Source organism: Mirounga leonina, unplaced genomic scaffold (genome assembly GCF_011800145.1).
Source record: "Mirounga leonina isolate KUSES-001 unplaced genomic scaffold, KU_Mleo_1.0 Mir_127, whole genome shotgun sequence".
NCBI lineage: Eukaryota > Metazoa > Chordata > Mammalia > Carnivora > Phocidae > Mirounga > Mirounga leonina.
This window is the reverse complement of record NW_023270316.1, coordinates 5,169,807-5,189,240: the sequence shown is the minus strand read 5'-3', so window position 1 is coordinate 5,189,240 and position 19,434 is coordinate 5,169,807. Positions and strand designations below refer to the sequence as shown.

The 19,434-nt window shown below is 42.1% G+C and overlaps 1 protein-coding gene across 1 annotated transcript in view; it reads right to left on the bottom strand.

Annotated features, from left to right (window-relative positions):
* The window catches only part of FAM155A (family with sequence similarity 155 member A), a 611,294-nt gene that overhangs the window by 27,300 nt on the left and 564,560 nt on the right, over window positions 1–19,434 (bottom strand). The window contains exon 2 of the mRNA XM_035003783.1: window positions 1,208–1,379. Coding sequence (XP_034859674.1) covers window positions 1,208–1,379 — 172 coding nt within the window. The remainder of the gene's footprint in view (window positions 1–1,207; window positions 1,380–19,434) is intronic.

Here is a 19,434-nt window from a genome sequence, read left to right as displayed (position 1 = left end):
AGCAAATGTGCCTGCAGGGTATTACCTATTACTAATTTACTAATGAGGAGCTACCTGATGGCTCAGAGAGAATGTCTTTAATAGAAATAGGACAAAAGTCCACGTCTCGTAGCTTTCACTTAGATGTTCTTCCCACAAGACTGGGCAGCACAGGAAATAGTCATCCAGTTCTTAAGGCAGATTCTTAAGGGACAAATTTGGTCAACTGTCTCTTGATAGCTTATCACTTAGAACAGTATGGGTAATGGATAGGTACATGAATACGTGATCTAGAACTAATTTGATAAACTCTCATGTTGAGCATCTCAATATGGCACCCTTTTAGGGGGTTTCATAAAGTCTAATGCATGAAGGAGACTTTCATGTTTCTCGATATGTATGGTAGCATTTTATCCTTAAAACTTGAAAATTAACCCTGCCGCAACTGAAGGCATCTAACAACAAGGACCACACAGCACTTTTTGTACTGATGTATTGTAGAGCTACAACCCTGATCATCACATCACCACAGCCAAGTGTCTTGTTCTCACTTGTCTACTCACCATTTATTAAAAAAAAAAAAAATTACTTTTGTTCTTTACATTTTATTCTGTGTCTAAATTATGTAATGCTTATAAATATCCAGAAACTGAATGCTGATATTGGTGTTTGGCCCAGTCTGAGACATTTGCTGAAAGAAGTAAACATTGTTAATTGGGAATATAATATAAAATTGTATCCAGCCCTTATTGTGCATCTCTAACACACACACACACACACACACACGAGTAACTTAGGTAGACAGTTCTTTATGTTCTCGACACTTATTTAAGATAAAAGAACACAAAACTTCTCAGAAAAATAGCCCCATGTGAAGAAGCAGCATAATTTTACTGGCCTTGTCACATCCTCTGTTCTTATGTAATGCAAAGATGCGCACAGCATCCAACTACTCTAAGTCAGATTCAAGCATACCTCATGATTGCTAACATTTTCCCCTCCGAATTATCCTTTTGCAAAGCTAATGCCTGTGGGTCACAGGCACTCTGTAGATAATGTGATCTTTCCAGACCAAGTTCTTTCAGGGCACCTATGAGGAAAGCACGGAAAACTACCAGGCATATCTTCAAGGTTACATCCATCTGCAGAAGGAAACAACAAAGCCAGCCAGCGCCCCCAGGAAAGCGGAGCGGCGGGAGAGGCTTTGGGCCGCTCCCACCATCACTACCTGTACAGATGAAGCTGGAGAGTCCCCCGTAGATGACTTCATCGTTGTCGGGCAATATAAACGGACACCTCGTCTGAACCTCCAAACAGTATTGCTTGCAAGGAATTGTCTTTCTGCAGTTAAACTGAGCGACTTCAAAGTACTGGGAACACAGCCAGGCTTTGTAGACAATCTGAAAAAAGAGAAGAATAAAAAATCGGGAGGGATGACAAGGGTTCTGTCTCTAATACAGGACATGCTGTACTGGGAGAAGCATGCCGTGGTGCCAAGTGGATCATAAGGAAACTCTCATTTCCAGAAAGCTCTTTTACACAATGACAACTGCAAGTGATAACAACGTAGCAACAGAAGTCTGCAGTAGAGCAAAACGGTATTGGAGGGAGCCTTTGAGAGAATGCAAAAGGTAACACGGCATTTGAGTCGATGTAGCTCATCAGAACCTGAAGCTTCGAAATCCAATGACACAGAGAGTTAAAAAAGAAAAAAACAAAACATAATCAACTGTGTGGTCCCCTGTAGTCATTGACTGCAGTGTGGGAGGGGAGCCCGTTCTGAGCAGGAAGTCCGTCTAGCTATGCTTCCAGTGGACACTAGGTGGCGCTGAGGCCTCTGCCACCAGGACCAGCAGGCGGTGCAGACAGAGCCGGCCAGCAAGAGCTTCAACCCCAGGCGCACAGAGCGAGAAGCAGTGGGCGCTGCATTTAGGACTCGCATCCAGTGCACTAAAAACCTCATCCCCCCAAAGCCCAGAAACACCCAACCTTGGTCAGAACTAACATGCGTTGGTGTGTTTCGGAGTCCGGGAAGGAAACCCCATCAAAACCACAACCTGGACCTTTGAGAAGTACTGCACGATCCACATGAACATGTGTTAAGTGTTTAGTTAACTTGATAAAATGTGAAACGATTCTGGCTTCATTTATCTCTTTGTTTCTGATAGCTATTTAGGAAAATAAATATTGAAAAAACACCTTTTTCTATTATAAGGAAACAAGCTGCACCTAAATCCAAATAAAACAAAGAGAAAAGCACCCATCTGCAGTATAGATCACTGTGATTCGGGTAGTTCCCAGATCTTAGGCAAGGAGGGTTGCTGTTTGTCTGTTTCTGGGGTTAATAATATTCAGGGAAGATTTTGTCAACTCTGTCTTACTGCGAAACGTGAATGGTTTGCAGTTAAACATCGCTAAGAGCTCATGAACACTTGCCAGTAAGAGCAAGAACAGTACCTAGTATTTATCAACTTCATACCCTGTTCTAAGCACGGTTCGTACTTTTTCCCCAGGTAATTCTTTTTTTTTTTTTTTTAAGATTTTATTTATTTATTTGAGAGCGAGAATGAGAGACAGAGAGCAAGAGAGGGAAGAGGGCAGAGGGAGAAGCAGACCCCCTGCTGAGCAGGGAGCCCGATGCGGGACTCGATCCCGGGACTCCAGGATCATGACCTGAGCCGAAGGCAGTCGCTTAACCGACTGAGCCACCCAGGTGCCCTTCCCCAGGTAATTCTTAGCACACACCTAGAAGGTAACTATGAGTAATGATTTGCATGCAAATAATAATTAGTAATGGAAGTAAATTAAAAATCCAGAATTCAAACCTGCTTTCTCTCAGATTCCAAGTCCTGCATCTTCAAAATTATGCTATGTTTAATCTGAAAATGCCTTTTAAGAAAAACTTACAAAATCACGAGGGAGTTGGCAAAATCAATCTGACATCAGCACCAAACTATGTGTGCCTGGCCAATGTCCGTTTGGTGTTGAATTTTTATTCATAACTTTGCATTAGTTTGATCAAAATGGAACTTTATTCTTTGATCAAAGGTGCCTTCGTGGGGGTAAAATGGGATGCATGTGAAATTCAGATACAAGTTTAGACAGCTAAGAGTCATTTACTTGCTGTCATCAGTTATTTATTTATGATTTATTTATTTATTTATTTATTTATTTATTTATTTATTTATCTATTTATTTAAAGTGGGCTCCACGCTCCCAATGGGGGGCCTGAACTCACAACCCTGAGATCAAGACCTGAGCTGCAAACAAGTGTCGGATGCCCAACCAGCCGAGCCGCCCAGGCTGCCCCCATCAGTAATTTATTCATAAGGGTTTATAATTCCTTAAAACTTGACAGGAAAATATACAAATAATTTGTACTCCTATAGGTCTTTTGAACAGGTCTTCACATAAAAGCATACGTTAGAAAAAAAATGCAACAGCTGAGGGAACCCCCGATTTCTTAAATTTCAATGTGGAAACTACGGGTTCGGGGGTGTGAATGTGGGCCACAGGGACAGAGGTGGCGGGTGGGGGCTGTGCTGCCATGCTGTCAGAAAGAGGCTGGAAGGATGAGTTTCAGAAGAAAGGAGAGAGAATGGTTTTCCAACCATACTTCGGGCCAGTTGCAGATTGCTTTTCAAACTGCTTTTGGTATTTGTGCAATCCGACACAATATATCATCTGATATCATCTGATAGAGGACATTTATGACATAAACCAAGTCGTAATCTAGGGATGGCAGTTTCTGTCTTGTGAGTCCTGGCTCTAATTTCCTTTTCTCAGCATTAGGGGAGGTTGAGTGTATATACAGTGCTAACAGTAAAGTGCCATTATAAGGAATGCTCACATTCTGCATACTTCTGGGTGGGTTGTAAAAAGTAGAGTTCCCTCTTTGCTCTTAGGGAATGCCACTAGGTAATTCCAGAAAGTTGCAGGTATTTTTATGGGCCAGACTGTGCTCTCCGTTCCACCTCCTACTTTGCTTTTGCACCATTTTTCAAATTCAAGTGGTTTCTGAACAGCAAGTCCCATCCTGGCCCTGGTAGAGCCCATCTTGGGCAGGGCTCTGTCCCCTCTCAGAGACAACGGGGTATCGCATACCGGAGTCTGCCGGGAAATACACGTTCTCTTTGCAGTAGGTCTCCTTGGCATCACCCAACTGGAATGGATCCATTTTTATCCTGGTTCCTTAAATGCTACTTCAACTATATTTCCTTTGCAGATTTTTATGTAAAGGCCTAGTAAGTAACGAAAGCGGTTTTTATAAATATCAGGTAGTAGTTACGGATGAAAGTGCTCAGGACTCTGGACCTTCCACAGGGTGATAACCACCTCTCTGGCCAGACGCATCAACAGTTCTTATGCACGAACTCTGAGACTTTCAAAATGTAATGGAAGATTCCTCCTCTGAGCCTTAAACATCTTCTAAAATTTTAGTGCTGGGGATGCGAAGTACGAAAGGATTTTCAAACCAAAGCCCATGATGAAAAGTAAATATAGTCGTCTCTTTTCATAAAAATTCTGTATTGTGAAGAAGGTTAGGAGTCTTTTTTTAGGATGGCCTCGCCTTCTCCTCTAGAGAGAAGAATTAGGTAATTGCTTTTCTAGGTGTCCTAAATGGTATAAATGATTATACAATGCTGAACAATAATTTGGGAAAGAAACAACAGGCGCTCCATTAAAAGTTATTTTAGGGACTCCAAAGCCCACCTCCATCCCCCCAAAGTGGAAAATGTATAAAAACTAGTCAGCATAAAGCAAGAGGTTCTTAATAAGTATGTTTAGAGTTTCACTCTGGGCTCAGGTGAGGGGATGGGGTAAGGAGACAAACTCCTGGCTGAACTACATCCACCCACACTCCCTCCTCAAGGGCAAGGGACACTTTTGTGTCTGGAGAGAAATGTTTGCCAGGCAATCATGCTCAGGAAGGACATCTCAAATGATCCCATACAGCTCACAGGGAACATTCTCAAGTCATAGTCTACCAAAGCAACAGACTAAGTGATAAACATGGCCTGAAGTTTCCCCCTAAGGTCAGGAACATGGCAGGGATGGCCACTATCACCACTGCTATTCAACATAGTACCAGAAGTCCTAGCCACAGCAATCAGACAACAAAAAGAAATAAAAGGCATCCAAATCGGCAAAGAAGAAGTCAAACTCTCACTCTTTGCAGATGATATGATACTTTATGTGGAAAACCCAAAAGACTCCACCCCAAAACTGCTAGAACTCATACAGGAATTCAGTAAAGTGGCAGGATATAAAATCAATGCACAGAAATCAGTGGCATTCCTATACACCAACAAGACAGAAGAAAGAGAAATTAAGGAGTCAATCCCATTTACAATTGCACCCAAAACCGTAAGATACCTAGGAATAAATCTAACCAAAGAGGCAAAGAATCCGTACTCAGAAAACTATAAAATACTCATGAAAGGAATTGAGGAAGACACAAAAAAATGGAAAAACGTTCCATGCTCATGGATTGGAAGAACAAATATTGTGGAGATGTCAATGCTACCTAGAGCAATCTACACATTTAAGGCAATCCCTGTCAAAATACCATCAACTTTTTTCAAAGTAATGGAACAAATAATCCTAAAATTTGTATGGAATCAGAAAAGACCCTGAATAGCCAGAGGAATGTTGAAAAAGAAAAGCAAAGCTGGCGGCATCACAATTCCGGAATTCCAGCTCTATTACAAAGCTGTCATCATCAAGACAGTATGGTACTGACACAAAAACAGACACATAGATCAATGGAACAGAATAGAGAGCCCAGAAATGGACCCTCAACTCTATGGTCAACTCATCTTTGACAAAGCAGGAAAAGAATATCCAATGGAAAAAAAGATAGTCTCTTCAACAAATGGTGTTGGGAAAATTGGACAGCCACATGCAGAAGAATGAAACTGGACCATTTCCTTACACCACACACAAAAATAGACTCCAAATGGTCAAAAGACCTCAATGTGAGACAGGAGTCCATCAAAATCCTCTTCGACCTCAGCCGCACCAACTTCTTCCTAGAAACATTGACAAAGGCAAGGGAAGCAAGGGCAAAAATGAACTATTGGGACTTCATCAAGATCAAAAGCTTTTGCACAGCAAAAGAAACAGTCAACAAAACCAAAAGACAACCGACAGAATGGGAGAAGATATTTGCAAATGACATATCAGATAAAGGGATAGTATCCAAAATCTGTAAAGAACTTCTCAAACTCAACACCCAAAGAACAAATGATCCAATCAAGAAATGGGCAGAAGACATGAACAGACATTTTTCCAAAAAAGACATCCAAATGGCCAACAGACACATGAGAAAGTACTCAACATCGCTTGGCATCAGGGAAATCCAAATCAAAACCTCAATAAGATATCACCTCACACCAGTCAGAATGGTTAAAATGAGCAAGCCAGGAAACAACAGATGTTGGCAGGGATGCAGAGAAAGGGGAACTCTCCTACACTGTTGGTGAGAATGCAAGCTGGTGCAGCCACTCTGGAAAACAGTATGGAGGTTCCTCAAAAAGTTGAAAATAGAGCTACCATATAATCCAGCAATTGCGCTACTGGGTATTTACCCCAAAGATACAAATGTAGGGATCCAGAGGGGTACGTGCACCCCGATGTTTATAGCAGCAATGTCCACAATAGCCAAACTGTGGAAAGAGCCAAGATGTCGATCAACAGATGAATGGATAAAGAAGATGTAATATATATATATATATACAATGGAATATTATGCAGCCATCAAAAGGAATGAAATCTTGCCATTTGCAACGACATGGATGGAAATGGAGGGTATTACGCTGAGTGAAATAAGTCAATCAGAGAAAGACATGTATCATATGACCTCACTGATATGAGGAATTCTCAATCTCAGGAAACAAACTGAGGGTTGCTGGAGTGGTGGGGGGTGGGAGGGATGGGGTGGCTGGGTGATAGACAATGGGGAGGGTATGTGCTATGGTGAGCACTGTGAATTGTGTAAGACTGATGAATCACAGATCTGTACCTCTGAAACAAATAATACATGTTAAAAAAAAAAAAAGAAGATAGCAGGAGGGGAATAATGAAGGGGGGGAATCGGAGGGGGAGACAAACCATAAGAGACGATGGACTCTGGAAAACAAACTGAGGATTCTAGAGGGGAGGGCGGTGGGAGGATGGGTTAGCCTGGTGATGGGTATTAAAGAGGGCACATTCTGCATGGAGCACTGGGTGTTATACGCAAACAATGAATCATGGAACACTACATCAAAACCTAATGATGTAATGTATGGTGATTAACATAACATTAAAAAAAAAGAGTAAAAAAAAAAAAAAAAACACGGCCTAAAGGAGAACGTCGTTTTTACTGAATCTCAGGGTAACGATACTCTATCTTTCTCCCAAACCATTTTCTCACTCGTTATTCATTCTCCAGGAAAGCTTTGAGATATGTCTGGGAAATCTTTTACAAAAAAAAACAAGCGAGGAGAGATTATAGTAGCAAACGAATGGCATTCAGGTCTCGACAGCTGGACCCACTGTTTCCACTAGGAACTCTGGAGCTCCCCTGGAGGATGCGGGAAGTGGCCACTACCTGAACAGGTGTGCATCTCTGGAGTCACCGAGTCAGGGAGGAGAGGTTCTAGCGGTGGTCCTGCTGAGCCTCTCATTTTAAGGAAATTGGGGCCTTGAAAGATCACAGTCGATGGCAACCAGACTTCCAGGCCCTTGTTTTAAGATAGCACCACATTATTTGGAAGGCACTGTGCATTCCTAACATCCTCTTTTTCTCCCCACAAATCACTTCACTTCAGGACTGCGCTTTGGAGACTTTCTCTTGTAATTCCACACCGGGAGCTGTCGTGAGCCACCCCACCTGCCCCTCAGTCTGGCTTCTAGGTCTTCTCTGCATGCACATCCCCCGGACACACAGGACTATTTGAAGATGTGAACGAGGACAGCCAAGAGAGCAGAGGAGAGGCAATCCAATGGAGCCTGGTCTACAGAACTCATCTCCAGACTCACGATGAAGAATGATGTGTTTTAAAGATAATTTTTAGTATTCAGCAAAGTTTTGGGTGTAATGGCACAAACGTGGTTGAGCTGAAAATCTCAAGAGGTGGACCAGGTGGTGGGGGGTTCTTTGCTTCCCAATTATGGGAAGTGATGTTAAGCTATCGGGCTCTGGAAGGGAATGCTTTACGTGGATAGAAGGATGAGCCTAAAATAGTCACCATTTTGTTCATTAGAAGTTACGCATGGGGTCCTGAATAATCATGGTTAACAGGATTCCCATTATAAATGACCATAAGCATAAACCATGTCAGGTTCTCATTACTTCTCTTGGTTCTGGACATTCCATTTGGATATGGCTAATCTTGTGGAGAGCCTTTCAAAAACACATAAGATTAATGTTTCCAATAGAAGCGGGGATTCTCATTCCTGTTAAATATGCTTGTCTTCCTCTCCCGAATCTATATTGATGTTTCAGAGCCAGATAGCAGATTTATATTGCAAATATACATTGGCCTGCTGAAAAAAAAATATCATGCTGTTTACAATTTTTTATCATTAGGAAAAATGTCAGGTATCGAAAATGGCTGTCATCTTCGTATTAGGAGGTTGCTTACCTATTTCCCCAAGTATTAGCAAGGACGGCTTCTTTCTACATTTATAACATGTGTTGATACATTTTATTAGATTCTTTCCTGTCAGCTCTAATGCATTCCTGGCCTGAGTCTTGCGAGTGTGAGGCTGAAATGATTGGTTATGTAAGCGATAGTTGGCTATAGCAAGTGCCTCCGGGCTCGTGCACTTTGATGCATGCCACGTGCTGTTGCGATTGTAAATGGAGGCAGAAGTCAAAATAAATGTCCTGTGTCTCAACGTCTGCTTTCTTCTTTATTTGTGCCCATGTCTCGTTAAAGCACATTGCACCCAGAAATCAGAAATACTGATGTATTCTGCAAGGGAAACAAGAAAACAAACCCCTGCCTAACGATGAGCTAAGGCTTCTGCGGAATATATTAAGGGATGGACAGTGCACTGAGCACCAAGCTTCTTGATCCTCCAATGTCAGCACACCTTGTCCTCCAGGGCTATGTCTTGGCTCTGTTTCCAAAATAAGATGCAAATGTCTTCCAGTTTCTGTCAGTGACCCACTTCGGGATCCTCTTATAACACGTGGTCTATTCCCCTGAACTTCAGAACTCCCCTGGCTTCCTGGCACTGCCCTACATTTTGAAGTCCACCCAAACCATGCTCACCACCACTCCAAAGCCCCGGGCTCATTCGGCACAGGACAGGGGGCCGGTCAGAAGAAGGGGTGTGGCTGGGCCAGTCTGCTATTGTGGAGGTCTATGGACACACATGAGATGCTACAGATGACAGAAAAGCAAAGCAACTTTATGGAGCTTTCGTAAATAGAGAAGCTCCATCCAAAGAGGAAACAAACAGCGAGCAGAGCATTTGTCCCTGTGTCTCCAGAGCTTTCCACGGGATACAAAGCCAACTCGGTTTCTCCTTCCCCCATCCTCCTCATTCCCAGCTGCCTGGCTTTGCCCCCACTTCCTTGTCTCACCTTCTTTTCCCTGATTTGGCGTCGGCCCCCAACCACTCCACAGAAGCCGTTCTTTCTAAGCAAGTTGGCTGCTCTAATGGTAAACCCAGCTGCTAACGTGGACTATTGTCTTACTTGACCTCTTGGCAGCATTGACTGCTACCGACAGAGCTCCTTCCTGCCTTCCTGGTGGGACTGCAGCTTTCCACTCCCTGCCACGCCTCCCCATCTGCACTTGTCACTGTTGTCTCCTTGGCCACTCCCCAAATGCTCCTGTTCTAAACTTTCCTCCAGGCGTTCTCTCAGGACAATCTTCCACTCCCGTGATGGTTCAGGGGTCATCTGAAAAACAGAAGCTGAAATCTTGGTTTCCAAAGCATCTTTCTCTCTGTGTGTCCTTCTCTCTCTCTTTCTCTCTCTCTCTCTCAAGCGTCTGGTTTCTCTTGAATGGTCTCTGGAATGTCTCGGCTTTAGTTCTCTAACCTTTTAATCGCTGCAGGTCCACAGCGGAGGGGCAAGAGTGAGAAATCCTGGAGTCAGACCTGACACCTCCTTCTGCTCCCTCCCACAACTGTTGAAGCTCCAAGTCCACCTCCTACATATCTCCAATACCTGCTCACACCTCCTGATTCCTATCGCCACCATCATCGTGTCACCATCACTCTCCCTCCTAGACCGCCACATGGACACATCTGTGGACCTCCACTTTGTGACTTCAGGCATGGACTCCTCCATGCCGCTCTCCACACTGAACAGGCTGGTTCCTCCCACCCTGGGTGGCTGCATCTGTAGGTCAACATGGGCCTCTCAAGATCTGAAACGGACTATCCCTATGGGCTTGCACTAAACGGGAAGCCCCTTCCTCCTCCGCCTTCCCTGCTAGGAGTGCTTGTGCGCTTTTGCGTCCCAGCGCCCTGAGTGTGCCTTCCTCAGAATGCTTACTGGAAATTCGTCCCATGGGCCTCAGGTCTGCACAGCTCCATCTTGTGATTTGGTTAGTATGAGCCAGTCCTCCTGGCTCTGAGCTCCTGTGCAGAATTGGGCCTGGAACCAGAACCTTGACAAGCTTCCAAGATAGTGAATCCTATGGACCTCTTCTAGGTGATCAGCTAACTCTTCTATTGGAGGCCAAATAAATCCTTAAGAAATAAGATTTTTAAAGCCCACTTCATGGATTGAACCTCTCTTTCCAAACAGCTCGCGTGGTTTAGGTCCTGTGGCACAGTGGGGGTTGGGATGCAAGAAGACAGGGTTCCCATGCAGAGAAGAGGCAGGGTATGGAGTAATGCACGGTGCTCGGGATGGTCTGCAGAGCTTCAGAGGGCAGAGTTTATTCTGTACTTGTTTTTAAAAATGGACATGCTGGGGATGTCTGGGTGCCTTCATCTGTTAAGCGTCTGCCTTTGGCTCAGGTCATGATCTCTGGGTCCTGGGATCGAGTCCCAAGTTGGGCTCCCTGCTTATTTGGGGAGCCTGCTTCTCCCTCTCCTCTCTGCCTATGTTTTATCTCCCGCTCTCTCTCTCTCAAATAAATAAATAAAATATTTTAAAAAATGGATATGCTGCTTTGGCTGAGATTTTGGCTAAAGAAGGTTTGGCAGACAGATTACACTAATTCATACCTTTCCCAAACTGTTTCACCACACACTTAGAAATGAATATGAAGATGATAGGAGTAGTAGGTGAATTAAGCTTACAGTGAATAGCCATTTCTTACAGCGTAAGAAAGATCTTTTTCAAGGAGCCGTAGTAACCAGATTTTCATGTTCGTGACAAAGACTTTGGGAGCTCTGCTATGGACATTGGAAAGGAAAGAATTTCTTTCATGGAGACTACCTCCAGGTCTCAGCCATGAGTGGACATAGCTGTAAGAACAGAAGTAGATGAAGTTCCTTTTGTAGACCATCAGCCAGGCAACCTGGGAAGGCAGCAGTATTGCTTGTCACATGGTCCTCTAAACACACCATGTATTTAAACCTGGCTTATATGAACTGCCGTCAAAGTACCAGTGACCCCATTAGAATTTATAGCTTTAAAAAAGCAGTGAGCAGGGCGCCTGGGTGGCTCAGTTGGTTAAGCAACTGCCTTCGGCTCAGTTCATGATCCTGGAGTCCTGGGATCGAGTCCCGCATCGGGCTCCCTGCTCAGCGGGGAGCCTGCTTCTCCCTCTGACCCTCCCCCCTCTCATGTACTCTCTCTCTCAAATAAATAAATAAAATCTTAAAAAAAAAAGCAGTGAGCAGACACTTCAATATAAATTCAGTTTTGGGTTCCATGCCTTGAGCAAGTTTAGAATGTTGGAAAGGGTTGAAAAGGCGGGAAATCAGCCTTTGGAAGGAAGAGAAATGACTCAAGTCTGTAGATAAGAAATCTACAACCAGTCCTAGGCATATAAAGGGATTATTTACCTAGTAAAGAAGGAGAATGGATGTGTTATTGTGTCAAACTTCCCTTATTCTGTCAGACTCACATAGGAATACGTGGAGCACTTGAGGATTAATACATGAATGAGTGTTGTAATCCAGAATCTAGAATATATTTAGAAAATACCGATGCATTCAGTAGAACTATAATAAGTAATAAGCACATTCACTAAAAAGTTCAGATGTATTCATTTCTTCATAGACTGAATAGAATGGGACTTACTGTAATGTCCTCACTTAAAAGAAACACACAAAAAGGTCTGAAGAAAGTTAATTAGTGACTTTGTCATAGAACCCAAAGTAAAATATGGAAAATCTGAAATAATAAAGTAAAATTAGTTATCTAATTGTTATTTCTAACAATATTTCTAATCCGTGTATTCCAATAATTTTTCATAGTTGAATACCTTAAAGAACTGTAATATAAAATGCTTTGGGTATATATCCAAATCTCCTACTTCTTTGCCGTATTGTCAGGACATTTCTGTACCAGCAATGTACGATGTCAGTCCTACTTTACCAATAGCTGATTCACAAGAGTTACCAATTTTTTAAAGATTTTATTTTTATTTACTGATATGACAGAGAGAGAGAGCACAAGCAGGGAGAGTGGGAGGGGGAGAAGCAGGCTTCCCGCTGAGCAGGGAGCCCGATGCGAGGCTCGATCCCAGGACCCTGGGACCATGACCTGAGCCGAAGGCAGAAGCTTAACCGACTTAGCCTCCCAGGCACCCCCACAAGTGATCAATGAAAACAATAATAATCTATCTTTGCTCCAAAAAGGTGCACTGTCCCGTGGTTGAGCAGGACCTTTGCAGACTTTATGTTTCCCACAGATGTGAGCACTTCTGATTTTGGCATTGGAGTCTATGTACAATTAGTGCCAACATGGAGTCATCAGTATGGTTTTCTGCTATAACCTAGCGTGTCTGCTAGCAACGAGGGGCAGGGGCGGGAGAGAGGACAGCTGTCCTTGTAGATTAGGAGCAAACCAGCACCTTGGGACCATAGCAACATTGCACGTCACATGGCCCTTGAAACATGCTGTTTACTTAAACTTGGTCTGTACTGACTGTCAGAAAAGTGCCAGTGATCCTATTAGAATTTATAGCTTTAAAAAGTCACAGAGTGAGGGGCGTCTGGGTGGCTCAGTCGGTGAAGCATCTGCCTTTGGCTCGGGTCATGATTCCAGGGACTTGGGATTGAGCCCCGCCTGGCGTCGGGCTCCCTGCTCAGTGGGGAGTCTGCTTCTCCCTCTCTCTGCCTCTCTCCCCTGCTCATGCTCCATCTCTTTCTCTCAAATCAATAAATAAAAATCTTTAAAAAAAAAGTCACAGAGTGAACACTTCAAAATTCCAAAAATCCTAATGATACAGACTTACAGCCCTTTATCATGAAACAGAAGAAGCTAACTGAAGCTTCAAAGGTATCATTCCATCTATCTGTTAATCCAAAATTATTTATTGAGAGCGGGCTATGGGCCTGACATTAGATGAATACTCTTGAGAGCAGGGGGTGGAGGGCAGGTTAAAAATGTCATTATAGGACATTTTTCCTGGCATCAAAAATAATATCGTCAAATGAAAGGAGACAAGACAAGACGTGCTAGGTGGCGTGTTCTGATCAGGGCTCTTGCATTTGGAGAAAGCAGAAGTCACTGATGACCGAAGGGGAGGAGGTTTTTGGACCAGAGGAGGGGAGAGTCCATGAGAGGGAGTGACATGGCTCGTCAAAGAGAGGGAGGGAGTAGCGGCCGGCATGCCTGTGATACAGGAAGGAAAGAAGCAGGACGAAGGGCAGGAGGAAGATGGGGGGTGGAAGCAGATAATTAAATATTTACTAGGATCGGTTATCCTGCTCTGTGTCTTCCATGCATTAGCTATGTTGGAGGAGTGTGATTATTCCAACTTTACAAGTATGAGGACTTAGGCTCAGAGAATCTCAGCAACTTGGCCAAAGTCCCACAGCAGAAAAGAACAGAGCCAGGCTGAGAATTGGGGTCACTTTCCCCTGCTCCCACCCATCACCCATGTGTATTTTATTGCACACCACCCACATCAGGTGTAAGGAAACACTAACCTCTAGGAGTTTCTGTGAGTTGTTCCTGAGCTGGGAGAAACCCCTCCTCTGGGGGTAAGCTTTGGAGACTTAAACTTTTTCTACACTTCATGATCTACTGTGTATTTCAGTAAGATATTTTAGCAACTGCTCTGCAGTTTACTTGATAGTGAAAGATTTTAAATACTGCAAAGGATCACGTTTGTGGTCTTACTGACAGCTTGAAACTCTAGCATTGGTTAATTATTAATTATTTCTGAAAACAAACGCCTCTCACTAGAACTAATGGCTACCACCAAATAGGAAGCCTCTGTTTCTAGTCCTGGTCCTAAATCCACCCCCCACCCCACCCTGGTTATTTCCCCCATAAACATTTGTTCAACTATTACATTATACAGAAGTGACATTAAACTGTATATATCTTAAACAGTACTTGCTGAAAATTTGTATTACTCATGTGTTTAAAAATTTTTAGCATATTTCCTTTACGTAAATATTGATTTATAAAGTATACACATGAACCATTGTATAATATGCATATTATAAAACAGACAGAAAACATAAGTGATTGCGAAGAACGGGCTAGATGATAACTCTGAGTAGAATTTTACTATTTTCCTGTCACGTTCCAATGGATCATCTTGTGAATGGCCTGGGTGTGTACATACCCTTATGAGAAGCCTGACCTAGTTAAAAAAGCAATTATAAACTTTTTAAGTACTGGAAAAAGTCATGTCAATTGTGAAATTATGTTGGCCAGACATTTAAACTGAGCATTTGCTTGAATTACCCTAGCATATTTTAATGGATTTTATCTAACTGACTAGAAAAAAAATAAAATCAAAAAAGGTCTACCCTCATTATTCATCAATGAATAATCCATCAGTGGGAGGTCCAGCCTGGGCAGGACTTGGTTATTATTTCCTGAATGATGAATGAGTTGATGCATATGTAAGTTGAAGGTGAGCCCAAATGGCATAAGCCAATGAAGTGATGCCCTCCTGCTCTATTTAGTAGAATTTATTTTCTTGACCTTAATTATTACTATTACTAATCTAGAAACTGAATGACATGCATTTCTCCTGATGCACTCTTTTGAGGCTAAGCAGTAGAAGCTGGGCGAATAAATACAATTTTGGGGGGCCCCTGGGTGGCACAGTCAGTTAAGTATCTGCCTTCAGCTCAGGTCATGATCCTGGAGTCCCAGGATTGAGCCCCACATTGGGCTCCCTGCTCAGTGGGGAGTCTGCTTCTCCCTCTCCCTCTGCCCCTCCACCCTGCTTGTGCTCTCCCTCTCACTGACTCTCTCAAATAAATAAATAAAATCTTTTAAAAAAATAATAAATAAATAAATACAATTCTGGATAAGCCATCATGTTGCTGACTTTAATTAGCCCTGATAGTGGTAAAAGTTACTATTTCTTTGTTCTGATTAGTATTACTTAGCAGACTTAGCTGCTAAGACTTAAATCTGCAACTAATACTACATTTATTGGCATGCATCCTGTGAAAATTAAATAATTTGTTGAGTCTAATCAAAGTAGATTGTTAATAACTCCTTTTTTTTTGCATTCTTAACTGCTTCAACAATTTGGGGGGGACAGCAGAAGAGGGAAACATTTTTCTTCCTGAATTTTTCTGTTCGTGCAGATCCTCAATAAACACTGAGATTAAGCAAGATGTATTCTGTTAACATTTTAGATCCTGTAGTTGTCTAAGAAATCAGAAAATACATGCCTTCGAATGGTAAAGTTAAGATGTCTCGGGTAACATAGAAATAAATTCACTCAGGTACAACGGCTTCATAATTCAAATTAAGGCAGTCAGGTTAAAAGGTAGGACTTTTTAATTCCTCCCTAAAACATTTCCTAAAATAATTTTTAATCGGGTGTTCTTATGTCCCATACTTTCACAGTCTTATCTGGTAGGTTAGCAAAATATAGTGCATTTCCTGCTCTCCAAGTATGTTGTGTATGTCTTGGAGAAAAATAAGCCATACTATTCATAGAGTCAAGAATATGAATATAGGCTAATAGACCCTTTCCACTAACCCTGCAAATGCTGTGCTTAGGAGCATAAGACTCTAGGACGAGAAGACATTTTGTCACCACTTCCACAGATACAGATATGGTATAGTATAGGCAGGCTGGCCGCTCTTACTGCTATGGGCTCCTTTTACCCAGAGCTTAGCATCATCTCAGAAATATGTTTGTAATACAGAATAATGCCTTGTTTCAGGCAATACAGTATTCACTACTACTGAAAACTATAATTAATGGAATTTTTTTTTTTAAAGATTTTATTTATTTATTTGAGACAGAGAATGAGATAGAGCATGAGAGGGTCAGAGGGAGAAGCAGACTCCCCGCCAAGCAGGGAGTCCGATGCGGGACTCGATCGCGGGACTCCGGGATCATGACCTGAGCCGAAGGCAGTTGCTTAACCAACTGAGCCACCCAGGCGCCCCAATTAATGGAATTTATTATAATAATAAAATTGCTAGTAACAGTGGAAGGCGCAGACTCAGAGCAGAGGTGATTATTATATATTGTTCAGAATGAAGAGAGCAGCTCTTCAGAGTAAAACCTGACAGAAAGTCTGTAACTGTACTGGAATATGCCTAAATTAAATTAAGAAAGTATTTTTTCATATCATTATGTAGACTTACATCAGAACATCTACATATTGAATTTGAAGACTGTTCTGTGTTGAGAATGCAAGTTCATATGAATCAATAAAATATAAATCATTGCATGTACAAATGATGCTTCCATATTTGAGTATCAGTTATATATTGTAGCCCAAAGCAAGGCTGATTGGTAAACAGCTCATGAGGTTTGTGTCCCTGACAGGCGTGAAAGCTTAAAACTAACAGTTGGCTTCTTTATAGTGCTTTGCTGTCCTGACTGCCATAATCCCTAAAATAATTATTTGTCTTTTAATAAATCGGTTTTATTCAATTTCAAATAATAGGGCTTAAATATCATTTTCTTTCTTTCTTTATTTTTTAAGATTTTATTTATTTATTTGACAGAGAGAGGGCACAAGCAGGGGGAGTGGGAGAGGGAGAAGCAGGGTCCCCGCTGAGCAGGGAGCCTGAAGTGGGGCTCGATCCCAGGACCCTGGGATCATGACCTGAGCCGAAGGCAGACCCTTCACCGGCTGAGCCACCCAGGTGCCCCTTAAAGATCATTCTAAAATCAACAACAGTGATAGTTTTGTGGCTTAGAACTGATAATGATTTTTTTTTAATGTGATTAATACACGAATCCTAATTGTTTGGTTTAAAAACCAAACAAGAGCTGCCAAATATAAAACTGGGACATCATTAAAACTAAGAAAAGACAACTGAAAAAATAAAATACATAAACACATAAATAAAAACCAAATAAGGCCTTCTTAAAAGTTTATCACTATGTAAGTGAGAGAATCCGTAACAAATAAATTGATATTCTTCGTGATTCTCAGTGGAAAACAACAAGAACAAATGGAGACAAAATAAAACAAACAAGGCAATATGAAAATGGGAAGATTCAAGGGGACATTTAAAATGTAAATGCCGCCAACAGTGGGGGTGGGGGTGGAGAGAGGACAGTCAAGTGTGTAAATGGAATACTTTTTTTTTTTCCCCCAACACGGGGCTTGAACTCAATGACCCTGAGATGGAGACCTGAGCTGAGATCAAGAGTCAGCTACTTCACCAACGGATCCACCCAGGCGCCCCCGAAATACATTTTAAAATACCTATTCTGAAACCCCAGTAACAAAGTTAACTTATCATCCGGCTTCATTACATCGAGATACTAAAAAATAAAATCAAAGTACCATCATCTTCTCATACTTTCACTACACACACACACACACACACACACATTTTCTTTACATTGGGCCAAATTTTATTACCACATCAAGGGGGAAGACACCACTAGCCTGTTACCCTTATGCTAGAACTGGAGCTGAGCTGTTCCTTACAGGTTAAAACAACAACCAACCAAACAAGAAAACCCAAAACCTTACTTTCCACATCCATGAGCACTCCTTACATTTTTCCCCCGGGTAGAACTATGACTCCAAGAGTCTTTACAGAGCTTAGTACACTTCATAAAGATTGTTCTCTTGAGGGTCAGTGAGCCAGAAGGAAAATGATTTACCGCAGTGAGTGCCTGGGGGTTAGACCCACATCACTGCTGACGTCACTGAGCACCCAGAGAACAGACTGGAGGGAAGACTCTGGGGAAGATGTATATTATCACGTGAAGAAATCAGAAAATACTGAGTTCAGTATGTGGGAGGCACTGTGCCAGGCAACTAAAACATATATTTTCTCATAAAAAAAATATATATAGTTTGATTTTATTCATTAAAATTTACATATATACTCTGATTTTATTTATTAAAATTTACAGTACTCTCCATGATTTAAAATCATATTCAGCTAGAAAATGTCTTTTCCATTTTCTATTCCAAGAGCAAAGTAATGTTAATTACATATTTATTGGAACGTGTAAACATTTTGATGGGAAGTGCTTTTTTATAGTGAGAATTAGCCAGTAGCCTGTTTCTTTCACATCATACTCATGTTAAGAAGCCACTCAGCAAGGATTCTCATTAGCTGTGGCATAAAGTGGGTGAGTAACAAAATATGAGATCCTGATTCTTGTATTTCTTAGACCTATAGTCTAAAAAATGTTAACATCCAGGGCGCCTGAGTGACTCAGTCGGTTGATCATCTGCCTTCAGCTCAGGTCATGATCTCAGGGTCCTGGGATCGAGCCTCACGTTGGGCTCCCTGCTCAGCAGGGAGCCTGCTTCTCCCTCTCCCTCTGTGTGTGCTCTCTCTCTCTCAAATAAATACATAAATCTTAAAACAATTAAAAAAATAAAAAATGTTAGCATGCGTTTCATGACTTTTCATAACCACTGTCAATCTGAAAGAGCAGAAGGAAGTTGACAGGTTGAGCCAAGCAAAGATGGTGGACACGAACGCACAGCGTTTCCTCTGTGCCAGAAACAGTTGGGAGAAATATTCCAGGTCGTAGCTCGTTTGATCCTCACAGCAATCCTCTGAGGTAAATAGCAACATCTACCTCCTTTTCTTGTGGGTATGAAAAATGAGGCCCAGAAAGTTTAAATCCCTGACCAAAGCGAACAGGCTGAGCCAGAATTTAAAACCCAGACTACTTTCAGACCCTACCACCCAGCCGCTCTGTTACATGGCGTCTGTGAAGACGAGATATTTTCCGTTCACCAGTATGTGGTTCATTTGTCACTATGTATATTGTAGGTAGATACTCTTGTGTTCTATCATTTCAGGAGTTTTGTTATTTGTTTTGTTTTGTTTTTTACAAAATAGAAGTATAGACTGAGCACCTCAACACATCAGAGCTGTGTGGAAAATTCCTTGAATTTTCCATC